This window comes from Dermacentor andersoni, chromosome 5 (genome assembly GCF_023375885.2).
Source record: "Dermacentor andersoni chromosome 5, qqDerAnde1_hic_scaffold, whole genome shotgun sequence".
In the NCBI taxonomy this organism is placed as follows: Eukaryota; Metazoa; Arthropoda; class Arachnida; order Ixodida; family Ixodidae; genus Dermacentor; species Dermacentor andersoni.
In genome coordinates, this window is record NC_092818.1 from 171,702,320 (window position 1) to 171,722,929 (window position 20,610).

The 20,610-nt window shown below is 43.3% G+C and overlaps 1 protein-coding gene across 1 annotated transcript; it reads right to left on the reverse strand.

Moving 5' to 3' along the window:
* Positions 1-481: 481 nt before the first annotated feature.
* Positions 482-20,494, reverse strand: Ppcs (phosphopantothenoylcysteine synthetase). Its single transcript, XM_050179231.2, has 7 exons — positions 19,697-20,494; positions 18,323-18,411; positions 16,444-16,580; positions 11,937-12,160; positions 4,789-4,908; positions 3,564-3,629; positions 482-1,619 (listed from the first exon to the last, which is right to left on the reverse strand). Exons 1-7 carry the CDS (start codon positions 19,835-19,837, stop codon positions 1,371-1,373), a joined length of 1,026 nt encoding a protein of 341 aa, XP_050035188.1. The 5' UTR covers positions 19,838-20,494; the 3' UTR covers positions 482-1,370.
* Between the last annotated feature and the right edge of the window lie 116 nt (positions 20,495-20,610).

The window sequence follows — 20,610 nt, forward strand, 5'->3', positions numbered from 1 at the left end:
CACCTTGTGGGCACATTGTGAAATCCGAGCACATCATGTACAATGTGGCAGCTGAACCATGACTGATGCTTACAGTTGCTGCAATGTTTTCCGAAGTTGCAACTCAATGTGCCCGACTTGAACGAGGACCATCGACCACGGATGTCACACTGTTTGTGAACTTGTTACTCCATTTGTAGACTTGCTGCTGAGACATACATGCATCACCATACAAGACCTTCATTCTGTGATGAGTTTCGATAGGTTTCACGCCTTCATTATGCAGAAACCGAATAACGAAACACTGTTCCTCCCTGGTGTAAGTTGCTGGCGAGGCAGCCATTTTTAAGCTGTTCCTGTGTGTGGTTCTGCATGCGCACGATGCTGCCACCTAGTGAACGTCTGGCACACTGTTATGAACATGTCTGCCAACTTATAAGCTGCTGGCACTTACCTTTCCTTACAGTTTTCGGTTGGCCTCGCCCTTGTGTAAAGTAAATAATTAGCAAAAGCAACTATCTTTTATTCGACATGTGTTGAACGTGATGTGCATGGTGCACAATGAAAATTGAGAAAAGAAAGCAGTCAGCAGCTACTGCAACATTTTTCTATACTTTCACTATGGGCTGTGAAAAGCACCCGGCTAGGACATATGTAATAGTTTTTCGCTATGTAAATCGAGCCGCTACTATTAACAAAGTGGGAGAAAACCCTATTGTGGAATTGTTCGTCATTCTAAACTAAATCGTGGCACATAATATCATCATAGAGGTACATTATCACTTTTTTGCATAAAAAGGAGAGATGGTGCTAAGCAATGTCTGTATGAAATGGATGAGTTCAATGTTACAAAACTACGTACATGTGCATTAAATTCATTGGCAAAGACTGTCAATAACTTTTAGCATAAACTATTAACCAAATGTGAATTACAAAACATGCTGAACGTGACACAGATGCCACTAGCTTCAGGGGAAAATGCAGTCGGACAAAATGGGCATTGTCTAACAAATGCTAAGCAGCAAAAAATGTTGTTTGTTTCTACTATGCGAATCATTTCTTGCTAACTCGTTATAACATATTATGACACAAACCATAGCACGCAATGTTTACTTTGTGGAAACGGCCTGCTTTAGCGCATACATGCAAGAAAATACAGTAAATTATGGTAGGCACTGTTTTTCTTGGTTAGGCAGATCATAGCAGAACTTATGCAGGTAGCATGCAATAATACAAAATGGGCATACCAACCAGGGTATGGATCAAATGTCCTGTATACTATGTGCACATATATGGTAACTACGGAACACAACCTTTCTTTCTGCAACACGGCATAATAAAATGCAGAAGTGGTGAAAAGTTTCTCGCTGAGCTGTCTGTGATGGCAATCACTATGGTTCTGTGCTGCTGTGACTAATGCTTGCTCCATTCGTGCTCACGGTGAGGTCGGTGCTGGATCGTCTCGCCGAGCTTTTGTGGATGTGTCCCATGTGATGTTGCAGGAGCTTCTCCACAATGATCTGCTCAATTTCTATACCAGCTGCCACTTGCTGAGGGCTCAGGTTAATGACCTCATGATCCTCACTGGTCACGAAGACAACCCTGTGCTTGCGGCTGTGCAGTTCGTTGCCAATCACAAGCTGTGGGAAACGAAGGTTGCAGTGAGTAGTGGACACGCCCACGTAGAAATTTCACAGAAAAAAGATTGTGGATGCTAGCATTCCTAAAGCCATGCCATAGCTGTTTTCGTAGGCATCGATATATGCGAGAACCACCCTTTTTCAAACTGTGGAGTTAGGCAATCTAAGCTAAAATAAATTTTTAAAAATTATAAAATTTAACATCATAAACTGCACAGTGGTTTGTCGTTTGACACATATGCATATGAGCTAATTGTAGAGCACAGGTTCAAACCAAAATGTTTGAAGGTATGCAGCACCTTTTAAACGCAGGTAGTTGCCTCAGCATTTGTCATTCCAAGATGTTATACAGGTGGGATGCAAATGTACATGGCGCACTGACAAGGATTATGTGGTCATATTTAAATAAAATTCAACCTCTATATATTTAAGTGGTCGAAATTTTGTTGTATTAAAATTCGACCTTTTATGCAATTAAGCACAGTTGCCAATCGATTTTTCTTGCATGAAAAAGGGCCGCAGAATTTTCCGAATTATCGGGCAATCGAAAAAGGCGAATTCAAATGAAAAAGAATTCATCGTGATGAATTTCGTAGTCGGTGACGAATCATACAGCTTCATACCACGTCAACGATAGTTTCACATCGGCGGTACAAATTAAGCAAAGTCAGCCGCGCATCACCAGCATTGGGATGACGCTATGATGAAAAGTGTGGGCAGCGGGGAGCAAATGTTTTGTCTGCCTCTCGCTCCAACGAGTCACCGAAACTCGATTACGCAGCTTTCAATACTAAATGCACGAAAAGACAGCTTACATGATGCCACGCCGTTGCGGCATGCCCACTCTTTACACATGTGGCAGATTACCTTTAACTTAGGGTGCATGGCTGCTATGCGCTCAGCCGCACTTACAGCCATGTGCAGCCAGGGCTGAAACAGGCGCCAGAAATCGCGACCACGCCAACTGCGTCTGTGAAAGTTTCTATTTATTGTCTTGGCATCCCTTTGCGGCGGAAGTGAAGTTTTGTTACATTGAAATTACATATAAACACACTTTCTTATATTGAGGTTCTAAATACATGGTGTTCTGTGGACAAGAGGTTATGAAAAGTTAAATACTTCGTTGTATTGAAGTTTGTTATATCACGGTTTAACTGTATCTAAACGTTGGGAGTAGAATGCCATGCAAAAACATGCAGCAGAAGAGAGGCAAAAGATACAATAAGTGCAAGCTTGCAAATAATTCTACTGAAAAGCTCGTGGTGTCTGTCAAATGCTCTGCTATGTGTGCCTGGCAGCCTACGTAGCTTAGCCTCCCTTACTCCTCACCCCTTCGATTAATAAAGTTGTCACTCACTCACTCACTCACTCATTCAAGCATGCAATTCCCTCCCCCTTCAGGCTTTGAGGGACAGTTGTGTAGGGGGTCCTTGGCTTAATACCCACCCAAGTTCAATATGGCAACAACAAAAATTGGAGGTCTCTAAGAGTAAAGATATTGTGCTTGCTCGAAATTGTTTGCTACTGAGGTGAATTAGTAACAAGAAAAGAGAAAGTAAGCCTTCAAAAGTTTAGGAGAGGCTGCTTTGTAAAACTAACTGTGCACGCTTGTTAAGCAGTGCATGTCCATGTACACACCCAGATGCAGGCTTGATTTAATTATTGGTTTGTCGGTAACACTGTGGTTCCGAGTGAAAGCTCTAACGATGTGCAAGTGCTTGATTTTAGCCTAATAGTGCACCCGGTTAAGAGAACAAGAAGAGCACAACACTGAAACAAAGTTATAGTGTGTTTTTAGAAATGCATTTCAAGTCAGCACTTGTTCGATCTTTGCCTACTTTTGCCTAGAACAATGTCGCTGTGTTTCTTATTTTGGTTGTGACACATCTCTGATGACTGTAGTATCTAAGCTATGCTATCTCTAGTATTTCAAGAAACACTTGCCTTGTGCTTGTAGTTAGCCAAAGCCCTCCTTGCTTTGTCCAGCAGAATGTTGTCATCCGTTTCCAGCTGGGGACAAACAAGAAAACCTAATTTTCACTGCTCCATGAGGGACCCTGCTTGATTTTATTTACACTTCATGCCCAATATCAGAAGATAACTATGGCTTTATGCCTACTTTCAATGAAGCCAGCAATTCACAACATACATTTAATTACAGTGCATGAGCAAATTATCAAAATAGACATACTCTGTAGACTAACTGAGCCCTCCAATCAGCAGTTCCAAACAGGGAAATGTCTAAATGCGTGCAGTAAAGGTATACATAGAGATCAGTACTTCTGCTTTGGATCAAAATAAAAGTTTAGTAAGTTCAATTCGTTCTTGAAGATTTAATGTTTTGATCAGAAATGTTCAGTGTCCAAGTATACAGGCAGCAAAACAGTGCCAACTATACTTGCAAATTTGGCAATGCACAAGTTTACCAGATGAAGATAGAAGTATAGAAAAAGCTCTAATAAAGAAAACACCAGGAAAAAATTTGCTGGCTTCAGTGATTCAATGATTACTTCGTCTCTGAAATTATTTACTGAGACTGCAGTTACTCCCCCTAACTACCTCTAATGGCCCCAACATTGTGCAAAACTCCTGCAAACCTGTACAATGTTCCAGAACTGTATGCAACACTCATCCGTGCTGCATGAACTTATTGTAATGAGACCACATCAAAACTGTAGTCAAGCTTTCAGGTGGAAAGTTCGGTATAAGCGAAATTGGTGGGTTACGTATTACATGAAAAGAGAGCCAGAGATGTGCACTGCCTTAGCTGCAGTGACATTAGTGGTGTCAAGTTCCAAACCATGACATACAAGTCAGTCAATTTTCACCAAAGGGGACCAATGCACAGTAAAAGGCATTAAACGCTTGAAAAGACAAGGACAAAAAAGGAGGACAGAACAAGAGTGCTTGTGTTGTCCTCCTTCTTCGTCCCCATCTTTTCAAGTGCTTGATGCCTGTAACTATATGCTATACCAAGAAAGCCGAACGTCAATCTTTGTCAATAGTCGGTACAATATATATATTGCACGTTATCTTTGTTCAAATTTTATTAGAATAACCATTGTCTAACCATCTATGCTGCATCTGTTTCACCCATCTTACCTGTGTGTTTGTTCATGCCTAAAGATAATTGAAGATAATTGAAATAAGTGTAATGGCCAGTAAATACCTTAAAAGAGACGACGTAGGCTACAGGATTCCAACAGCAGATGAGTGGCTTGAGCATCTTGGGAACCAGATGTAGTCGCAGCTGTAGCGGGCCAGCATCCGAATGGATCTTGTGCTCAGGCTACATCAAGTTTGTCACGGAGTGATTGATCTTAGTTATGAAGGACACCATACTGAATGACCGCACATTATATTTGGCTACCTCGTTTTCTTCAACATCCATTGTGTCTTAAGGCACAAAATGCTGCATTTTTTTTTGCATTTCACTGTTGCTGGAACATGGCCCGACTTGGCTCAGTATTAAAATGTGTGACCAGAAAGCTATTTTGCTGATCTACCTTTGGTGGTGTAACACAACGCACCCAGAGTTAGCCTCAGACTTCTTGCATTTCAGAGGTTTCATAAAACAAGACTTGTGCACACCTTCCATCATCCTAACTGATAAAGAAAAATGATTTAAGGATGGTGCATAAAACACACTGCATCTTTCACAACAAGACTTACCAAAGCAAGGTGTTATCAAAGCCTTATTGATATGCAATATTTCTTTCACAATGTGACTACCTTCTAGAAGCAATGCCAGTGATCATATTTCCAACAGAATGAATGACAAACTGCACATCTTTGGTTTCATGAGAAGTCATTTTCTACTGCCTTTATGTTCAAGCCTGATGGTGAAATTACTTTCAAAACATCATACACTGTATACGTCAAAAACATGGGGAAAATAACAACCAGAAAAACCTGCAATGTGGCCACACTAGTCTTGACACTCACTCAAGGTTGCCTCAAACATACAAAGTTAATATAACCAACTCTAGAAAAGCTTCCCATAGCACCAATGCGTTGAAATCGGTAACAGAAGGCGCTGCCATGTTGCTACTCTGTGCAGACGTGCAGGAGCAGATGATGAGATGCAATTTAGATGAAACATGCAATCAACATGATCCCGAGCATCTCTCAGTATCATGGCACCATCTTGTTCAGGCGCCTGCGCACCTTTTCATGAACCTAGAATTTTAGATCATAATTTTTAAATGGCCATCCAATCTTTCTAAAAAAATATACGGAATTGGACTTTGTCCATATGTACATGCTATTATGATGTGCAAAATCAGTGATTACGATGAGCCACAAAAAACAGGAGTATATCTTACTGAGCAGAAGGCCCTAGCTGACGGTCATACCTTGGCAGACAAATCATCCGGCCTTCTCGTGCCGGCCGCTTGTGATCTGAGCCACACGCTTGCTTTGCTTCCTAGGCAATGGCCCGTCTCTAGCCAGCCACCACTCTCCTCATCTTCTTCGACGTCCATGCTGCTATAGGAGGGCCCCTTCTAGTGATGGAGTCATGCAGGTAGCTGGAATGATACATTGAGGAGTTTGGGTTGGCGTGTTGGGAGTTTAAGTGTATTTGATGACTGCCGAGGGCCAACTGGCTCTGGGCTAATTGGTTTATCCGGTGACTGAGGGAGCGGATCCTCAACCAGGGCGGGTTTGAGACGATCGATGGAGATGTTGCCCTGTCAGCCATTTAAGTCTACGGTGAAATGTTTGTCAGCATGATGATTGGCACGATATGGATCGTTGTAAGGCCGTTGCAGGGGCTTTTGTATGGAATCGCAGCGGATGAAAACATAAGAGGACGTCACCAGCTCTTTGGGAACATGGGATGCGGTGCGATGCTGGCAGCGTGGTTCAGAAGCACGAAGCGTTCAGAATGAAGCTCGCAGCCTGCTGATGTAGTTGGTGGGGTCAGGGCACGGCAATGAAATGGTAGGGTGGAAGAACTCCTCTGGAAGGCGCAGTGGTGCTCCAAAAGCCATCTTGACAGGCATACAGCACGGATCCTGCTTCAGTGTAGCCCGAAGACTCAGCATAACCAGCGGTAGTGATGTGGACCAGTGAGTGGTGTCAGGCTGCACTCTGGGCGAGGTATTGATGGAGCGGTGAAAACGTTCAACAAGACCAGTGGCAATGGGGTGATATGCCATGGTGCGTATGCAAGAAATGCCTAGGAGGGTCAGCAGGTTATTGAATAGTGCCGATACAAACTGGCATCCTCTATCAGTTTTAATAGTAGATGGTATGCAGTATCGCGAAACCCAGCCCGCGACAAACGCGTTTGCAATGGTTCAGTACGGATGTCGGGTAGAGGGAACGCTTCTGGCCATCGGGTAAAGCGATCTATGCAGGTTGGGTAGTAGGTGTTTTTGTTTGATGGTGGCCATGGCCCCAAAATGTCAATGTGTACCTAGTCGAATTGTTCAGATGGCGAAGAAAATGAGCCGATAGGTGCCATTGTGTGTTGATGAACCTTCGATTGTCGGCATACTAGACAACCACGCGCCCCGGGCACATACGTCTTTGTTGATGCCCAGCCAGACGAAACATTGTGTCACCAGATGTTGCGTGGCCTGGATTCCAGGGTGGGATAGTTTATGAAGGGCATCGAAAACGACGCACTGGAAATTGAGTAGAACGACTGGACGTGGGGTGAATGTGGACATCACGCATATGTAAGGTGCCAGGTCTTCCACGAAGCACAATTACCTCTGTGTCGTCTTGTTGCTGGGCAGCAAGTGCAGAGAAGTCGACGCTAACCTGGTTGTTATTTGTAGTGATGGAACAGGCACAGTGCGAGACAGCATCCGCTGTGGCATTATCCTTTCTCTGCACGTGCTGTATGTGAATTCCGCGATGAACGTGAGATGGCGTGTTTCTTGTGGTGAAAACTCGGTAGAATTCGACCGAATGGCGAAGTTCAAAGGTATGCGGTATGTCTTAATGTGGAACTCTCGACCCTCTGGGAAGTGTTTGAAGTGACGTACAGCCATGTACATTCCGAGGAGTTCTCTTCCGATTGTGCTGGAGCGAATCTCAGTGGATGAGAGTTTTTGAAAAAAGAAGGCAAGGGGCTGCCAGACATTATTTGCGAACTGTTGAAGTACTGCTCCCACTGCAGCATCGGACGCATTGGTCATGAGGCAAAGTGGGGCTCCTGGTCTCGGATGGACGAGAAGGGTTGCCTGAGACAGCTTGGTCTCGATGGTATCAAAAGCAGTTAGTGCTCCTGGGGACCAGATGAGTTCAGTTGTTTTAGATTTGTTGCCCTGGAGCATGTCCGTTAGGGGCTGGAGAAAAGCGGCACAGTGAGGGATGAAGCGATTGTTAAAATTCACGCGGTTAAGAAACTCTCGCAGTTTGCGGGTGGAAGATGGCTGAGAAAAATCTTGTGTGGCCTCGACTTTTAACGGCAAGGGACGGATGCCGTCTTTGTCAACATGGTTACTGATGAAGTCCAAATCGAGTGCACCGCATATGCACTGTGCCCTATTGATGATAAGGCCGTATTCGGAGAGGCGTTGAAAGAGTTGGCACACATGTTGGATGTGTTACTTTGCGTCGTGACTAAAGACAAGCAAATCGTCGATGTACGTGAAACAGAAAGGTAATCCTCTTGTCACTGAGTCGATGAATTGTTGAAACATTTGTGCAGCAGTGTGAAGGCCAAAAGGCATGCGCACATACTTGAAGAGTCCAAATGGTGTGATGATTGCCGTCTTGGGAATATCTGCTGCTGGTTCCACAGGAATTTGATCATAAGCATTCACCAAGTCGATCTTGGAGGATATCATTGCTCCATGCACTGGTGCAGAGAAATCTGCAATGTGCGGAAGTGGGTAACGGTCCGGCAGAGTAGCATTGTTGAGTATACGGTAATCTCCACATGGGTGCCAGTCTCCATTAGATGCCTCGGGCACCTTGATGCAGTGGAGATGCGCAAAGGCTTGAGGAAGGCCGTACGATCCCGAGTTCAAGCATGTGTTCTAATTCGATGCGTGCAATCTTGCAGCGATCAGGTGGTAAACGACGAGTTTTAGTGTGGATGGGCGGGCCAATTGCAATGACATGGGGAGTGACGTCACGTCTGATCAGCAAAAAGAAGTTGGCCTGTTGAAGAAGGGATAGGAACTACTCAAGAAGTTTTGTGTAGACTGACTTCGGCAATGCGCTGCTGACCACCAGAAGTGGTACTCGCGAGGCTATACCAATCACAGGAAGGTGTGTCATAGCATCAACGAGGTTTTTGCGGTGCATGTCAACTAAGAGATTGTAGTTGCACAGGAAATTTGCCCCCAAGATGGGGTAGGCAACATTAGCAATTAGGAAAATCCATCGTAATGTCCTGTGGAGGCTGATGTTGAGGGACAGTTTTTGTTCCCCATAGGTGGCGATGGGAGTCTTATTGGCAGCTTGTAGTCTTGATTGGACTTGCCGGCACTTGCAAATCACAGCTGAGGATGGGATGACACTGACCTGCACACCAGTATTCATGAAAAAATGCAGGCCTGTGGTTTTGTCAGTCACGAAGAATAAGCGGCTGACTTTGGCTTGAGCACCGCTAGCCCCTTCTAGTAGTGCTGCGGGGAGTTTCTCTGAAAACTACAAGGTGCCGTGCACTCTTGCGCTGCGTTAGTGACGGTACGATAGTACCAGCATTCCCCTTACCATGATGAGGATGGCGAGCAATTGCACGAGAACAAGCACTGGTGTCGAGGGGATAGAGTGGTGATCTGGGCTGACGATTTGCAGATCTCCACGTGGAATTGTAGTAGTAAAATGCTAGTAAAAGATTCAGTATCTGTAAGATTATTTCTGTATTTCTGATTATTTCTGTAAGATTATTCTGTAAGATCTGTATATATAAGATTCAGTATCTATAAATATCTACTATATACAATATATATGCTGCTTGCAAATCTGTCATTAAAGACATTAAATGTTTTTTTGCAGCATTTTTAGTGTTTGTGTTAGTGGTAAATATGCGGTACTATGTGTCGAAATTTGCATATGCATTTTCATGTGCATCGTATTTCAAGTGTATTTGTGTGATTTATGAATGTTATATCGTGCATTGTAATCTGCATTTTTTTCATTTTTCTTTTGTAACGGCGTATCTTGGTCCTTTTCCTGTGCACCTTGTATAGGCGCTGCCATGTGACGGTCACCTGGGCCCCATCAAGCCGTCTTTACGGCGTTTAGCCCAGCGGACCTTCCAGCATATTGTCTGGTAAATAAACTTGAATTTGAATTCATCATGCAGGCTTTGCAGGGAGGGCGAGGGTGGCACAGTGGATGCATCTGAATGTTCCACGAGTGAAACCGCGAGACTTGGTGCATCCATGACGAAGTCGGCAAGTTGGGCTAGCTGGGACATGGACAAACTGCTAGAGTTCGCCAGAAGAAAATATTTTAGGAACAACTCTCGAAGCAAATCTTTAATGGAAGTAGTTGCCTTGTCTCCAACGAGCTGTTGAAAACGCCGCAGGAGCTGTGAAGGTTTGCGATCCCTGAGTTCTTCTGTTTGGAGAAACTGGTGTAGGTTGTTGTTCCAACGTTGTCGTGTGTTTGCAGAGTTCACACGTGAGGATGTCGACAGGGTCTGTCGCCGGGGGTTGAAGGATCAGGTCGCAAAGCTCAGTGGCAATCTTGGGCGGCAGTGAGGATACTGAATGGTTGAATTCTGGAGCCTGCTATGTGACTTGCACGATGGCAAACTGGGTGTTTTTACTTGAGCAATCCAAAATTGTGGGTCCGCTGGCCAGTAAGGGGGTAACCTCAGCGGAAGAGTAACCACATTGTGCTGTGGTGCAGGGGTTGTTCGATCACTGTCATCCGTGACGGTGGTTCCACGCTGATCATTGGAAGCATTGCAGTTGTTGTCAGCCGTGTCCACTGTCCGTCGTCACCAATCTAGTGGCGTGCAAAATCAGTGATGACGATGGGTCACAATAAACAGGAATATATTTGTTACTGAGCAGAAGGCTCTAGCTAACGGTCATCCCTCGGCGGATAATTCTCCCCGGCCATGTTGTACCGGCTGCATGTGACCTAGCCATACGCCCGCTTTGCTTCCCAGGCAATGGCCTGTCCCTAGTCAGCCGCCGTTCTCCTCTTCTTCCTCGGTGTCAATGCTGCTACACTATATATAAGTGCTTTTTCTTGCATCATATTTTGATTATCTTTAGTGTTTCGAAAATGAGAGGCAGCAACATGGTGGTGCCTTTGTGGCGGTCACTTTTTTCACTCAGCTTTTGCTCTAGAGTCAATACAATAACTATTGTGCTCATACCTAAACCTAGCAGCAACACAGTGAGGTCTGCTAAGATCTCATGCCACAAGCAGGTCACACATTTGTGTATGGACAACCGGAAGAAAAGTTAACACAAGAGTTAATTTACAAATATCGAGTCTTGTACAAAAGGCTCCACAGCAAGCCTTAAAAAATTTTCTGTATGCTCTGAAGTGTTAAGTGTGAACAATGCCACAGCACACTTACAACATAGCATCACGAAATGTACATAGTCAATTAACGTGCTTCATTGTCCCACCCTAAATTGCATAGTATAGGGGCTAAGATAGATGCAGTAGCAAAGGGCTCTGAATTACTTTTTTATCACCATGAGTTCTTTATTGTGCACTCTCAACTTTTTTTGCGCTCTTCTTTTGCACCCTTCTCTTATTAGAATGTAGATGCCGCAGCTGGGGAGTTAAACATGCTTCTGTGTGTTCAAAATTTAGCAAAATTGTAGAATGAGCCAAAATTCATAAACTTTATGAAAAGTTCAGAGAGTTGGCAGGTATGCTAATGGTATTTTGGAGATAATGTATCTTGCTCATATTTTTATGTTGTGAAGCTAAATATGAAATAAATATGAAGCTAAAACCCTCTGCTGCTGAGCACAAGGTCACAGGCTGGATTCCCAGCCATGGCTGCTACATTTCAAAAGGTGCAGAATGCAAAACTGTTGGTGTACTTAAATTGGGACGCATGTTAAAGAACTCCAGTTAAGGTTTACAATGAAGGCACCAAATAAAACAACGGACGTAGGAAGGAGACACGAGACAACCACGTAGGCGCCTACGTGGTTGTCTCGTGTCTCCTTCCCACGTCCGTTGTTTTATTTGGCACCTTCGTTGTAATCATGCATAACCAACTCGCCAACCAGCACGTGCTCAGTGTCCAGTTAAGGAACCTCAGAAGCATTTGTCATAGCCATACAGTTATTTTAGGACGTTAAACGCTATCATTTTATTTTATTTTTTAAAAACAACTCGACTGTATAATGAGGTTATCTTTCTAACCATGTTTTCTGGGGGCACGTAGAAGTCCGACACAGCAGCAGCCAGGTACAGCAGAGCACGGGCTCCCAAAGGTCTCAGGGCAACAGCACACGCCTTTAACAAGAACAGGTAGTCAGTCAGCGTGGTGAAGCACACCTGCAGGAGGCGCCTGCCACTGCCCTCCGCTGTGGCCCGCTGGTAACCCTCAAGCACAGGTCGCACCTTGGAAGTTGCATCTGCACGCACTGCATAAAGCAAGGGAACAGTAGTGTACTCACTCCCTGCAGACCATTGTTGTCACCAGCCAAATTAAGCCCAACTAAGGCAGCAGCGCAAGAAAGACGAGGACACAGGAAAACACAAATGGACGCCACGTGCACTGGGCTAACCTTCAGTGCCCATGGTGTACCTGTCTGTTTACTTGTGTCCTCGTTTCCCTTGCGCTGCTACCTTAGTATATCGAACCAACTAGCCCATGAACTAGGGCTCAGCAAACGAAACCCACTGACTGTGGGGTGTCTATTAAAAATAAGAATTATTTTCTCATCCTCGGTAACATAGCAGCTCCATAAATTTTTGCCCCCATCTTGTACAAGTATAACATTTCCAACTCAAGCACAGAACACGAGACAACACTACATAAAATTCAGCGACTCATGTGTTGGGTGTGAAGATGATCAAAAGTCATGATGAAGATCAATCTTGCTTACTAGTAAGTTCTACTACTGTGCCTGCACATACAACATGACAGGCTATATTTAGTCTTTCTTTTTTTTACTTTTGACACTTCCATGCCACCTATTGCTTTGTGCACAATTCTTATTGCTGTTATCTCCTCTTTTATTAGCAATTGATACCTCTGTGGTACAGGTCAGAACAGCCTTTCTATTGTTTTTTTTTTTAGCCTAAACTAGATCGAGTCTAATCACTTTATGTGTGTATTTGTCAATCACAGCTGCATCTACCATGCTTTAATTCCCACCATTTTGCTTTAATGCAAAAACCATACATGAGTACTCTTAAAATGATGTTCCATGGTGTCAGGGTGTCCACTTCGTGCAGTGCAATGGCTGCCCTACAATTCAGTCTCTAATGTGGTGTATTGGGTAGATTTAATGATGTGGGTCTCTTGAAGCAACAAAGGGGTTATGAGAGACAGCATAGCGGCAAGTCGAGGAGTAATTCTGACCATATGGGGTTCTTGAAAGTGCACACAAAGCACGGCACATAAGCAATTTTACTTTCTAACACCATCAGAATGCTAATGCAATGGCTGGGAATCGACCCCGCAAACTTTTCTCAGCAGAAGGATGCCATAGCCGCTGTGCCATTGCGGCAGGCATGTTACTTGTAATAACTACTTAGCTTGGGCACACCGTGTTTGAGAATCCAGCTACGAGGACAGTAAGGTTACTGCAAGGTGCAAGATAAAGGTGCCATTACAAGGTTGACACTGTGCTGAAGATATGTTATATATTTCAACAAGCATCGTAATGCTATGGAAACAGGTGACATTGTCCATAGACAATGCTTTATCCCCAGCAGTGTCACCCATGCCACTGCAATGAGCATTATGAATTGTGTTCTCATCTACAGGCAAAAACAGCTAATAACCGACATACTGACATTTCAAGTGTAGGAGAACGCGTAACACCAACTACTTGTTTAGCCCATGCAAATGGGCCATGATAGAGCAGTGGCTATGCGTTGCAGTGAACACAATATAACAAGTGGTTTGTTAAAAATAAAAATGTTTGCAGGTTTCAACATGAATAGTCCTCTTGAATCGTCAGTTTTACCATGTGAACTCTTTGACACGCAGCCATGGAACAGCAAGTCAACATCTGTTGTATTCTTGGCCTGCACCTTTTCACTAATCCAGACACCATGCCTTGAATGCACTGAGCAATAGTCATTGTTCACAATGGGAGAAGTGGTAATTGACTGCATTTTACTTATGTTACAGTTTCATGTCCCTACAGAAAACTGCATTATACAATCCATCAATGGCATAAAAATCATTGGTGAAGTCAGTTCTTTTGCCATCTCTGTAAAGGAGCTTTGGGCACACTTGCTGGAAAATCCATTACTGACAAAACAGGAAAAATGATAGAGAGACCGCATTGCCCTTTAGTAGAATAAATGACCTGAAGTTGCCATAAGCCTGAGTGTATCGAGTACCATGATCATTGGGTACATTTTCATTTTTGTGATGTGCTTATTTCAGTCATTATTAAGGCTAATAGTTCTTTTCTTTATTCCTTCTTCTTGTAGTCTCATCTCTGCAGGTCTAATTTTAGACCTAAACTTTTTCTATAACTATTCTTCTACTGCTTTGCCGGCTCATGTTGCAATGAACAAAGGACAGGTTTAATTATATTCTACTTGTTTCCACATCTGAAATGATTAAATGCAAAGTACAAATGTACTAAATAAATTATATCAGCTGAAGGGGAAAAAAAGAGGAGCCAATACAGCAGAATGAACACGTCACAAATAGTAATACCAGAAGATTAAAAAGAATGTGTCTGGGATTCTATACTCTTGGGCAAACAGGCAACTTAACTGCTATTTTAACTTGCACATACATGCACATCAAATAACTCAGGTCTCATTTAAAGAACTTTGTTTCTAGTGTACACAAAGCATTCTCGGTCACTTGTCCCATCACATCAGCAACAACAGATGAGGGCAATGATTGTAAATTTCTCACAGCTGCTCCTTCATCACAATGTACTTTATTCTCGAGCTAAAAAAGTAAATAAGGTAAATCAACATGTCAAGAAACGACAGCTCCCTGGGACACAAAGATAGTGGAGGAGCTTTGACAAGACATACACAACTTAGCTATGTCAACTTTAGTGATTATAACTTGGTTTCCATAATATCTCTGTTCCAGCTTAACACAATGCACTCCTTGAATGACAAAATGTAATTCTTTAGATTTTGAGAATTCCACAGCAGATAAGCTAGCCCAAAAGGAAGACTTAGTTTTAAAAACATGAGGAAAGAAACACATGCAGTAAAAAAGGACAAGGAAGACTAAAGCAACCATGAAGGTCAAGCAGATGGACAACGAGGAAAAGAGGCACCCAAGCGTGGCAACATTTACACAAGCAAAAATGCAACAAGGGCCAGCAATGTCCAAAAAGCAAGGAAAGAACATTTCCACATAATAGAGCTTTGTTGTAATAAAAGCACTCCACTTCGTCTGTGACATTAAAGGGACACTATATAGAGAAACATTACCGTAGTTAAAAGGAAGCTGTACCTCAGGAGCTCCTATCTAAACACATGGGTATGGAGGAATGTTTTTCTTGGCATCCAGTGCACTGATTTTTATAAGATATGCTGCATTTAAAAGTAAAGGTTCAACAACTATTCTGAGGTTAGGAAGTAGTTTTTTTAGTTAGGCAAGTAAATTTTTTTTCACAATATATTTGAAGGTTACAAATATTTTTAAGAACTGAAGAATCAAGTTGACAACTGTCTTAACTCTGTAATAAAAATGATGCAAAAATTCTGCAAACTGCATTTATTGAGGTATCTCATGTGGACAAAACTGATGTAGTATACACTGCTCTGAAATATAGAACTAGGGAGTAGGACTTTCGCAAATACCTTGTAAGCATTGCAATGATTTCAGAGAAGCTGAAGATATGTACATTGCAATTGTCTGTTTCAGATACTCAAAGACATTCAGTTTACACAACTGTGATATATTTTTTTTAGTGTAGAGTTACAGATTTGTAAACTGTGTATCAGTCTTCTTTAACTGTACCAATTTATCGTAACTTTTGTAAAATATTTAGAACTCTTACATCAGAACTCTGCTTCCTCAGTTGGTAGGGTTCAGACTTATGTCTTAAATTCAACAAATCTAATTAACACTGGTCCAGCGGTTTTCGAAAGACAGCATATCTGCATTTAGCATGTTAGCGAAATCATATTTGGCCTTAATGTAAAGTTTTTTTCTTAAGCTAGGCTGGTAGCTTACCCTGCTGAAATTATGAGTAGGTAAGTCCTACCATGACTTCCCTGTTACATGGCTTACCACTCTAGATGAATACATAACTTACCAGTGTGAGCTTAAAAGGTCAACTGCAATGAAATTTCGCACCACACAGAAATACTAGTTTCAGTTAGCGTCAATATAGCACAGCCTCCATGCAAAACTTTTCGTTCAAAATATGAGTGGATGCATCATAAAAAGCTAGCAAAAATAGGCGTTTTTGATATTTAGAACCAGTACACCGCTGTAGCATGACCTGCAAGACCAAGCAGTGCCTGCAAGTGCGCTGAAAATCCTGAAGGTCATTTTCTGATATATGCTGCATATATGCTACAGGTGCTTGACAATTATCAGTGCTGCAACTTTGACAACACTGTTACAATAGTACATATTGATCATTTATAACCAATTTAGCCAGAGTCAAATTTCATTGCAGTTGGCATTTAATGATACTATTGTTTATAAAAACAATTCATTTGAGCAGGTGAAAGGAATATGTCAAAGCTATGGGCTCACCTTGAATGCAATTGTTATCACCAGGTGCAAACTGGAGGTAGCTGAGCAGTTCACCAGGCTTGAACCGTCTAACAAATGGTTGCAGGCTCGTTGATCGGAACAGAAATAGCACAGCATAACCTTGATCCAGAAAGTACCTTGAGGTTTGAGCTTGGTCAAGGCAGTTTTCTTCTCACCAAGGAAGAAATGCTGTACCTACTGACACACCATGATGGGCTGTCTGGGTACAACAACAAACTGAGACACAAAGAAGATAAAAAAGGACATTGCAGTGCACGGAGTTAGTAGTAGCACTGCAGTGCACGTAGACACACATGTAAAGTGCAATCTTAATTCAAGAAGCTGTGGCTGAGCTTAGAGAGAAATCAGACTTCGTGCCGTTAGCTTCATAGTGGATTATTTCCTGGCCAGACAGTCCCAAAAGCCTGAAGAAATGGCTAAGAAAAAGAGCAACGAATGCACATGTGCAGCATATGATTAGTGTATAATTTGTTCACAAAGATGCATGTTTATACACAGGCGAAGAACTGCCAGAATGGAAATGGCGATGCAATGAAGCCAGCTGTTTATTTCTATAATAGTTAATCATCAAATGGCAGGCTCATCACAATGCAAGCCACACTGTACTGAAAAGAGCAGAAATAGAAAATGAAGTAAGGGCCGGAGATTGCAAGCAAAAATGCTGAAAGCGTGACAAAGCACACAAAAGTGGCCACAGTGAACAAGCGTGCACTGTGGAGTTTGTTGACACCTCTCTACTGGTCAATGCTGCATGTAATTATCCCCAGTGCTGCACTAAGAAAGTGAGTGGATTCAGTTATCAGTTGCATTTGCCAAAGATGTGCCATCATAGGCACTAGCACATGGAACTTGGGCTCTACACAAATTGACTGACATAGAGTGAGCAAGACATGGAGCAGAGTGAAACAGGAAAATTACAACTCAGCTTCAGCGAGCCCTGCTAATACAGAAATATTACTGCAAACAACTTTTCTCTTTTTTCATTCAACTTCTGTGCCTCGCAAACCTTTATAGAGCTCTGAACTGCAGGAGAGAGCTAAATGTGTGTGCCTTATTGTTTCTGTAGGCCATGACGGTAAATGCTCTCTTCACTGTAAACTGAAAGGTAAGGCATAATTAAGGAGCCCATTTAGAACCTGTTTTCTTCAGACGACTAAGCTTTAAAAAGACACACTACCACTAGCAGCAGCCATGAAAATAAAACAATGTCAATGTATTCCTTAAATTAAATTATGGCATTTTATGTGCCAAAACCATGATCTGATTATGAGGCACGCCGTAGTGGGGGACTCCAGAAATTTGGACCACCTGGGGTTCTTTAACGTGCACCTAAATCTAAGTACATGGGTGTTTTCGCATTTCGCCCCCACTGAAATGCGGCCGTTGCGGCCGGGATTCAATCCCGCGACCTTGTGCTTAGCAGCCCAACACCATAGTCACTAAGCAGCCACAGCAGCTGATGTACTCCTCCCATAGCTAGTATAGCTAATACATGAGTTCTTATTTACTAAAGCGCCAGGTTTCCCCAGCACAAAATGAAATTATCAGTCTAAGTGTTATAGAGCCCAGTGTTTGTGCGAACTAGAATAATTTTCACTTGTGTGTTGTTATAATTTACAAAGCACTCCAGTCATTCCCTGAACTGCGCTGTGAAATATAACCTTCTGCTCATAAAAGGTTGTCATGTGGCAAGAAAAAGCATTCCTATACTTCGCACCAACCCGAAAGGCCATTTAGTGCATTCACTTAGTCCTTTAAGAGTTTTCTTCCTCTCCTTCAAAAAGCAAAAGGCCCTTACAAATGCGCACACACACATACACACACATGCCCACACACACAAGCACAGAAGAAAGGATACTCGGCTGATGCAGAGCCTCTGGTTCCTGCGCTAAAATTGTCAACAAATCGCACCGTGTTGTGTTCAAGGGGTACAGTTGTTCCTCCAGACTGCCGGGAAATGCAGACGGTTGGCAGGGCAAAATGACAAAACACATGAATAACAAAGAAACACAGTTTACACAACAACAAATAAATCGAATATAACTAGTGGTGCAAGATGCCCAGATGCCAAAAACTTGGTGTCAGTCATAAAAAGTGCACAAATGTCACGTTTAAATGTGCAAATGCACCCCTGATTAGCTACTGCATAAAGCTGCATTTGTGCTTGCAGTAGGGTGACGGGTCATGACCAAAGCTTGGGCTAGGTGACACCTCGCATCTCTACAAGACGCCAAGCATCTCACATTGTGCTACATCGATTGTGCACACTGGTTAGCGTTAGACAGTGGAGGTCAAGCAGCAAGTGTTTGCTGTGAGCAAGGTCGTTACAGCACCCATGACACGTTTGCCTCCCCCAAACCTTGACGAGCACTATTATTTATTATATTTTCCACAAGAAAAATAAATTTAGTGAGACACGCTACATGATCAACACGTCTGAATGCTCTACTCCACAAAATGCTGCGTTGCTTTAAATTTGCATTATTAAAGGTGTAACCTCCAAGTAGCCAATTGCTGCTGCCACTTTTTGATGCACTATGCTGTTTCTCTGCCTATTAATTAAATAAGACAGTATATGTCTAGTTCCGCAAGAGCCTTACAGAATTCCCCGTTGGTCAGTGCCACGAAAACATATGCAGTGGGGCCTTTCTTTTACAGGAGATGAACCAGTCCAAAATTTGTGTGTATGTTGTGCTCTCACAAAAGAACTGTGCTGAAGAGAGATGTTGAGTTATACATAAGTAATTAAGAAGGCAATTTTGCAATAGCAGTTAGAGACAGCAATTAATAAATGCTTGAGAAACCAAGGTATCAGATTTGTTGAGTGGACTAAGTGCTAAAAGTCTAAGCATATTTGCAGCGCTGTTAGAATGAAGCGTGCTTCAATTTGAACATGAAGCCGGCGCTATACGCAAGGTTAAATCAAAGAGCGCATGTGGTTATGCTCTCGCACGGAGACACGACACAGAAACGAACACTTAATGATGTGCATTTGCCACGATGCGCCGACGAAGACGGTGGAAACACATGGCACATTTCACCCTAGGTTTGTGCTACGCATAATACGTACGCCGGAATTAAACGTTTTTCAGAAGTAACAAGATAACACAAACGAAATCTGGCTGCACAAACGTGCCTTATCCGTCTATGGGAAATCGACGGCGGGTCGATGCACTGTTTCGATGCACACACATAAATAACCACAGGCGCGCATATATGTACGTACACCTACCGTGATCAGCACAACGCGCTCGTCGGTGTCCGCAAACGCGGAACAGAACTCATCGATACGCCGTTTCTGCTCGTCGTAATCTGCCGGCGGCTTGTTCGTGCAAAAAAAGGCGTCCCACTGGTCGGTCTCGTTCGATGCCATACTAGCTTGCAAGCACCTAGCGCAGCCGTAGTAGAATGTGCGCCCAACGACAGGGCGCAGCTGCAGCTGGTATCAAATGAATAGCTTTTTCCGCGTCGCACACGACTCGCCGTCGCACGTCGCCTTTCGCGGTCCGACGTCTGAATTGCGGCCGACTTCCCCTTCATGTCGTCATATTACGATTTTTCTTTCCGGCGCTCGGCCAGCTGATTCGCCGCTTGGCGCGTTCGGTCAATCGAGGACTGCAGCCTCACACTGTCTGTTCGTTTGCACGATGCACACAAACAGTGATCGCTCTGCAGCGAGTGCGCCCCTGCGCTTTTTTTATATATATTTTGACGATACCGCAAGCAAGCGCCAAGAGAGTCACACTTATCGAGACGCGCTATTTACACAGTTTGTGAACAAGGAAGGCGATCTCGCTGGCGAAGGCAGGTCACACTAGAAACAAGGCCGCGCGACACACGCTATCTTGGGGAGAACGTAAGTGTTGATTCAAGGACCAGTCATCGTAGTGGCTACCCTAGACTCCCCGGCGACTGGACAAGGACTTCATAGGAAGCTGAAGTTCAAAAGGCGGTAGATTTGTAATCGAAATTCACACATACAAGATAAACGAAACTAACCGCAGTAGCCGCAATAGCCGCACAAAGCTACGGATTGGCTTGTCTGAACTTCAGAAACAACCTTGGTGGCCAGCATATTAAAAAAATTTCGCTTGTTAAAAGCCATGCTTTAAATTTGCCCGGAATGCCGATCTCTTTGAAGAGAAA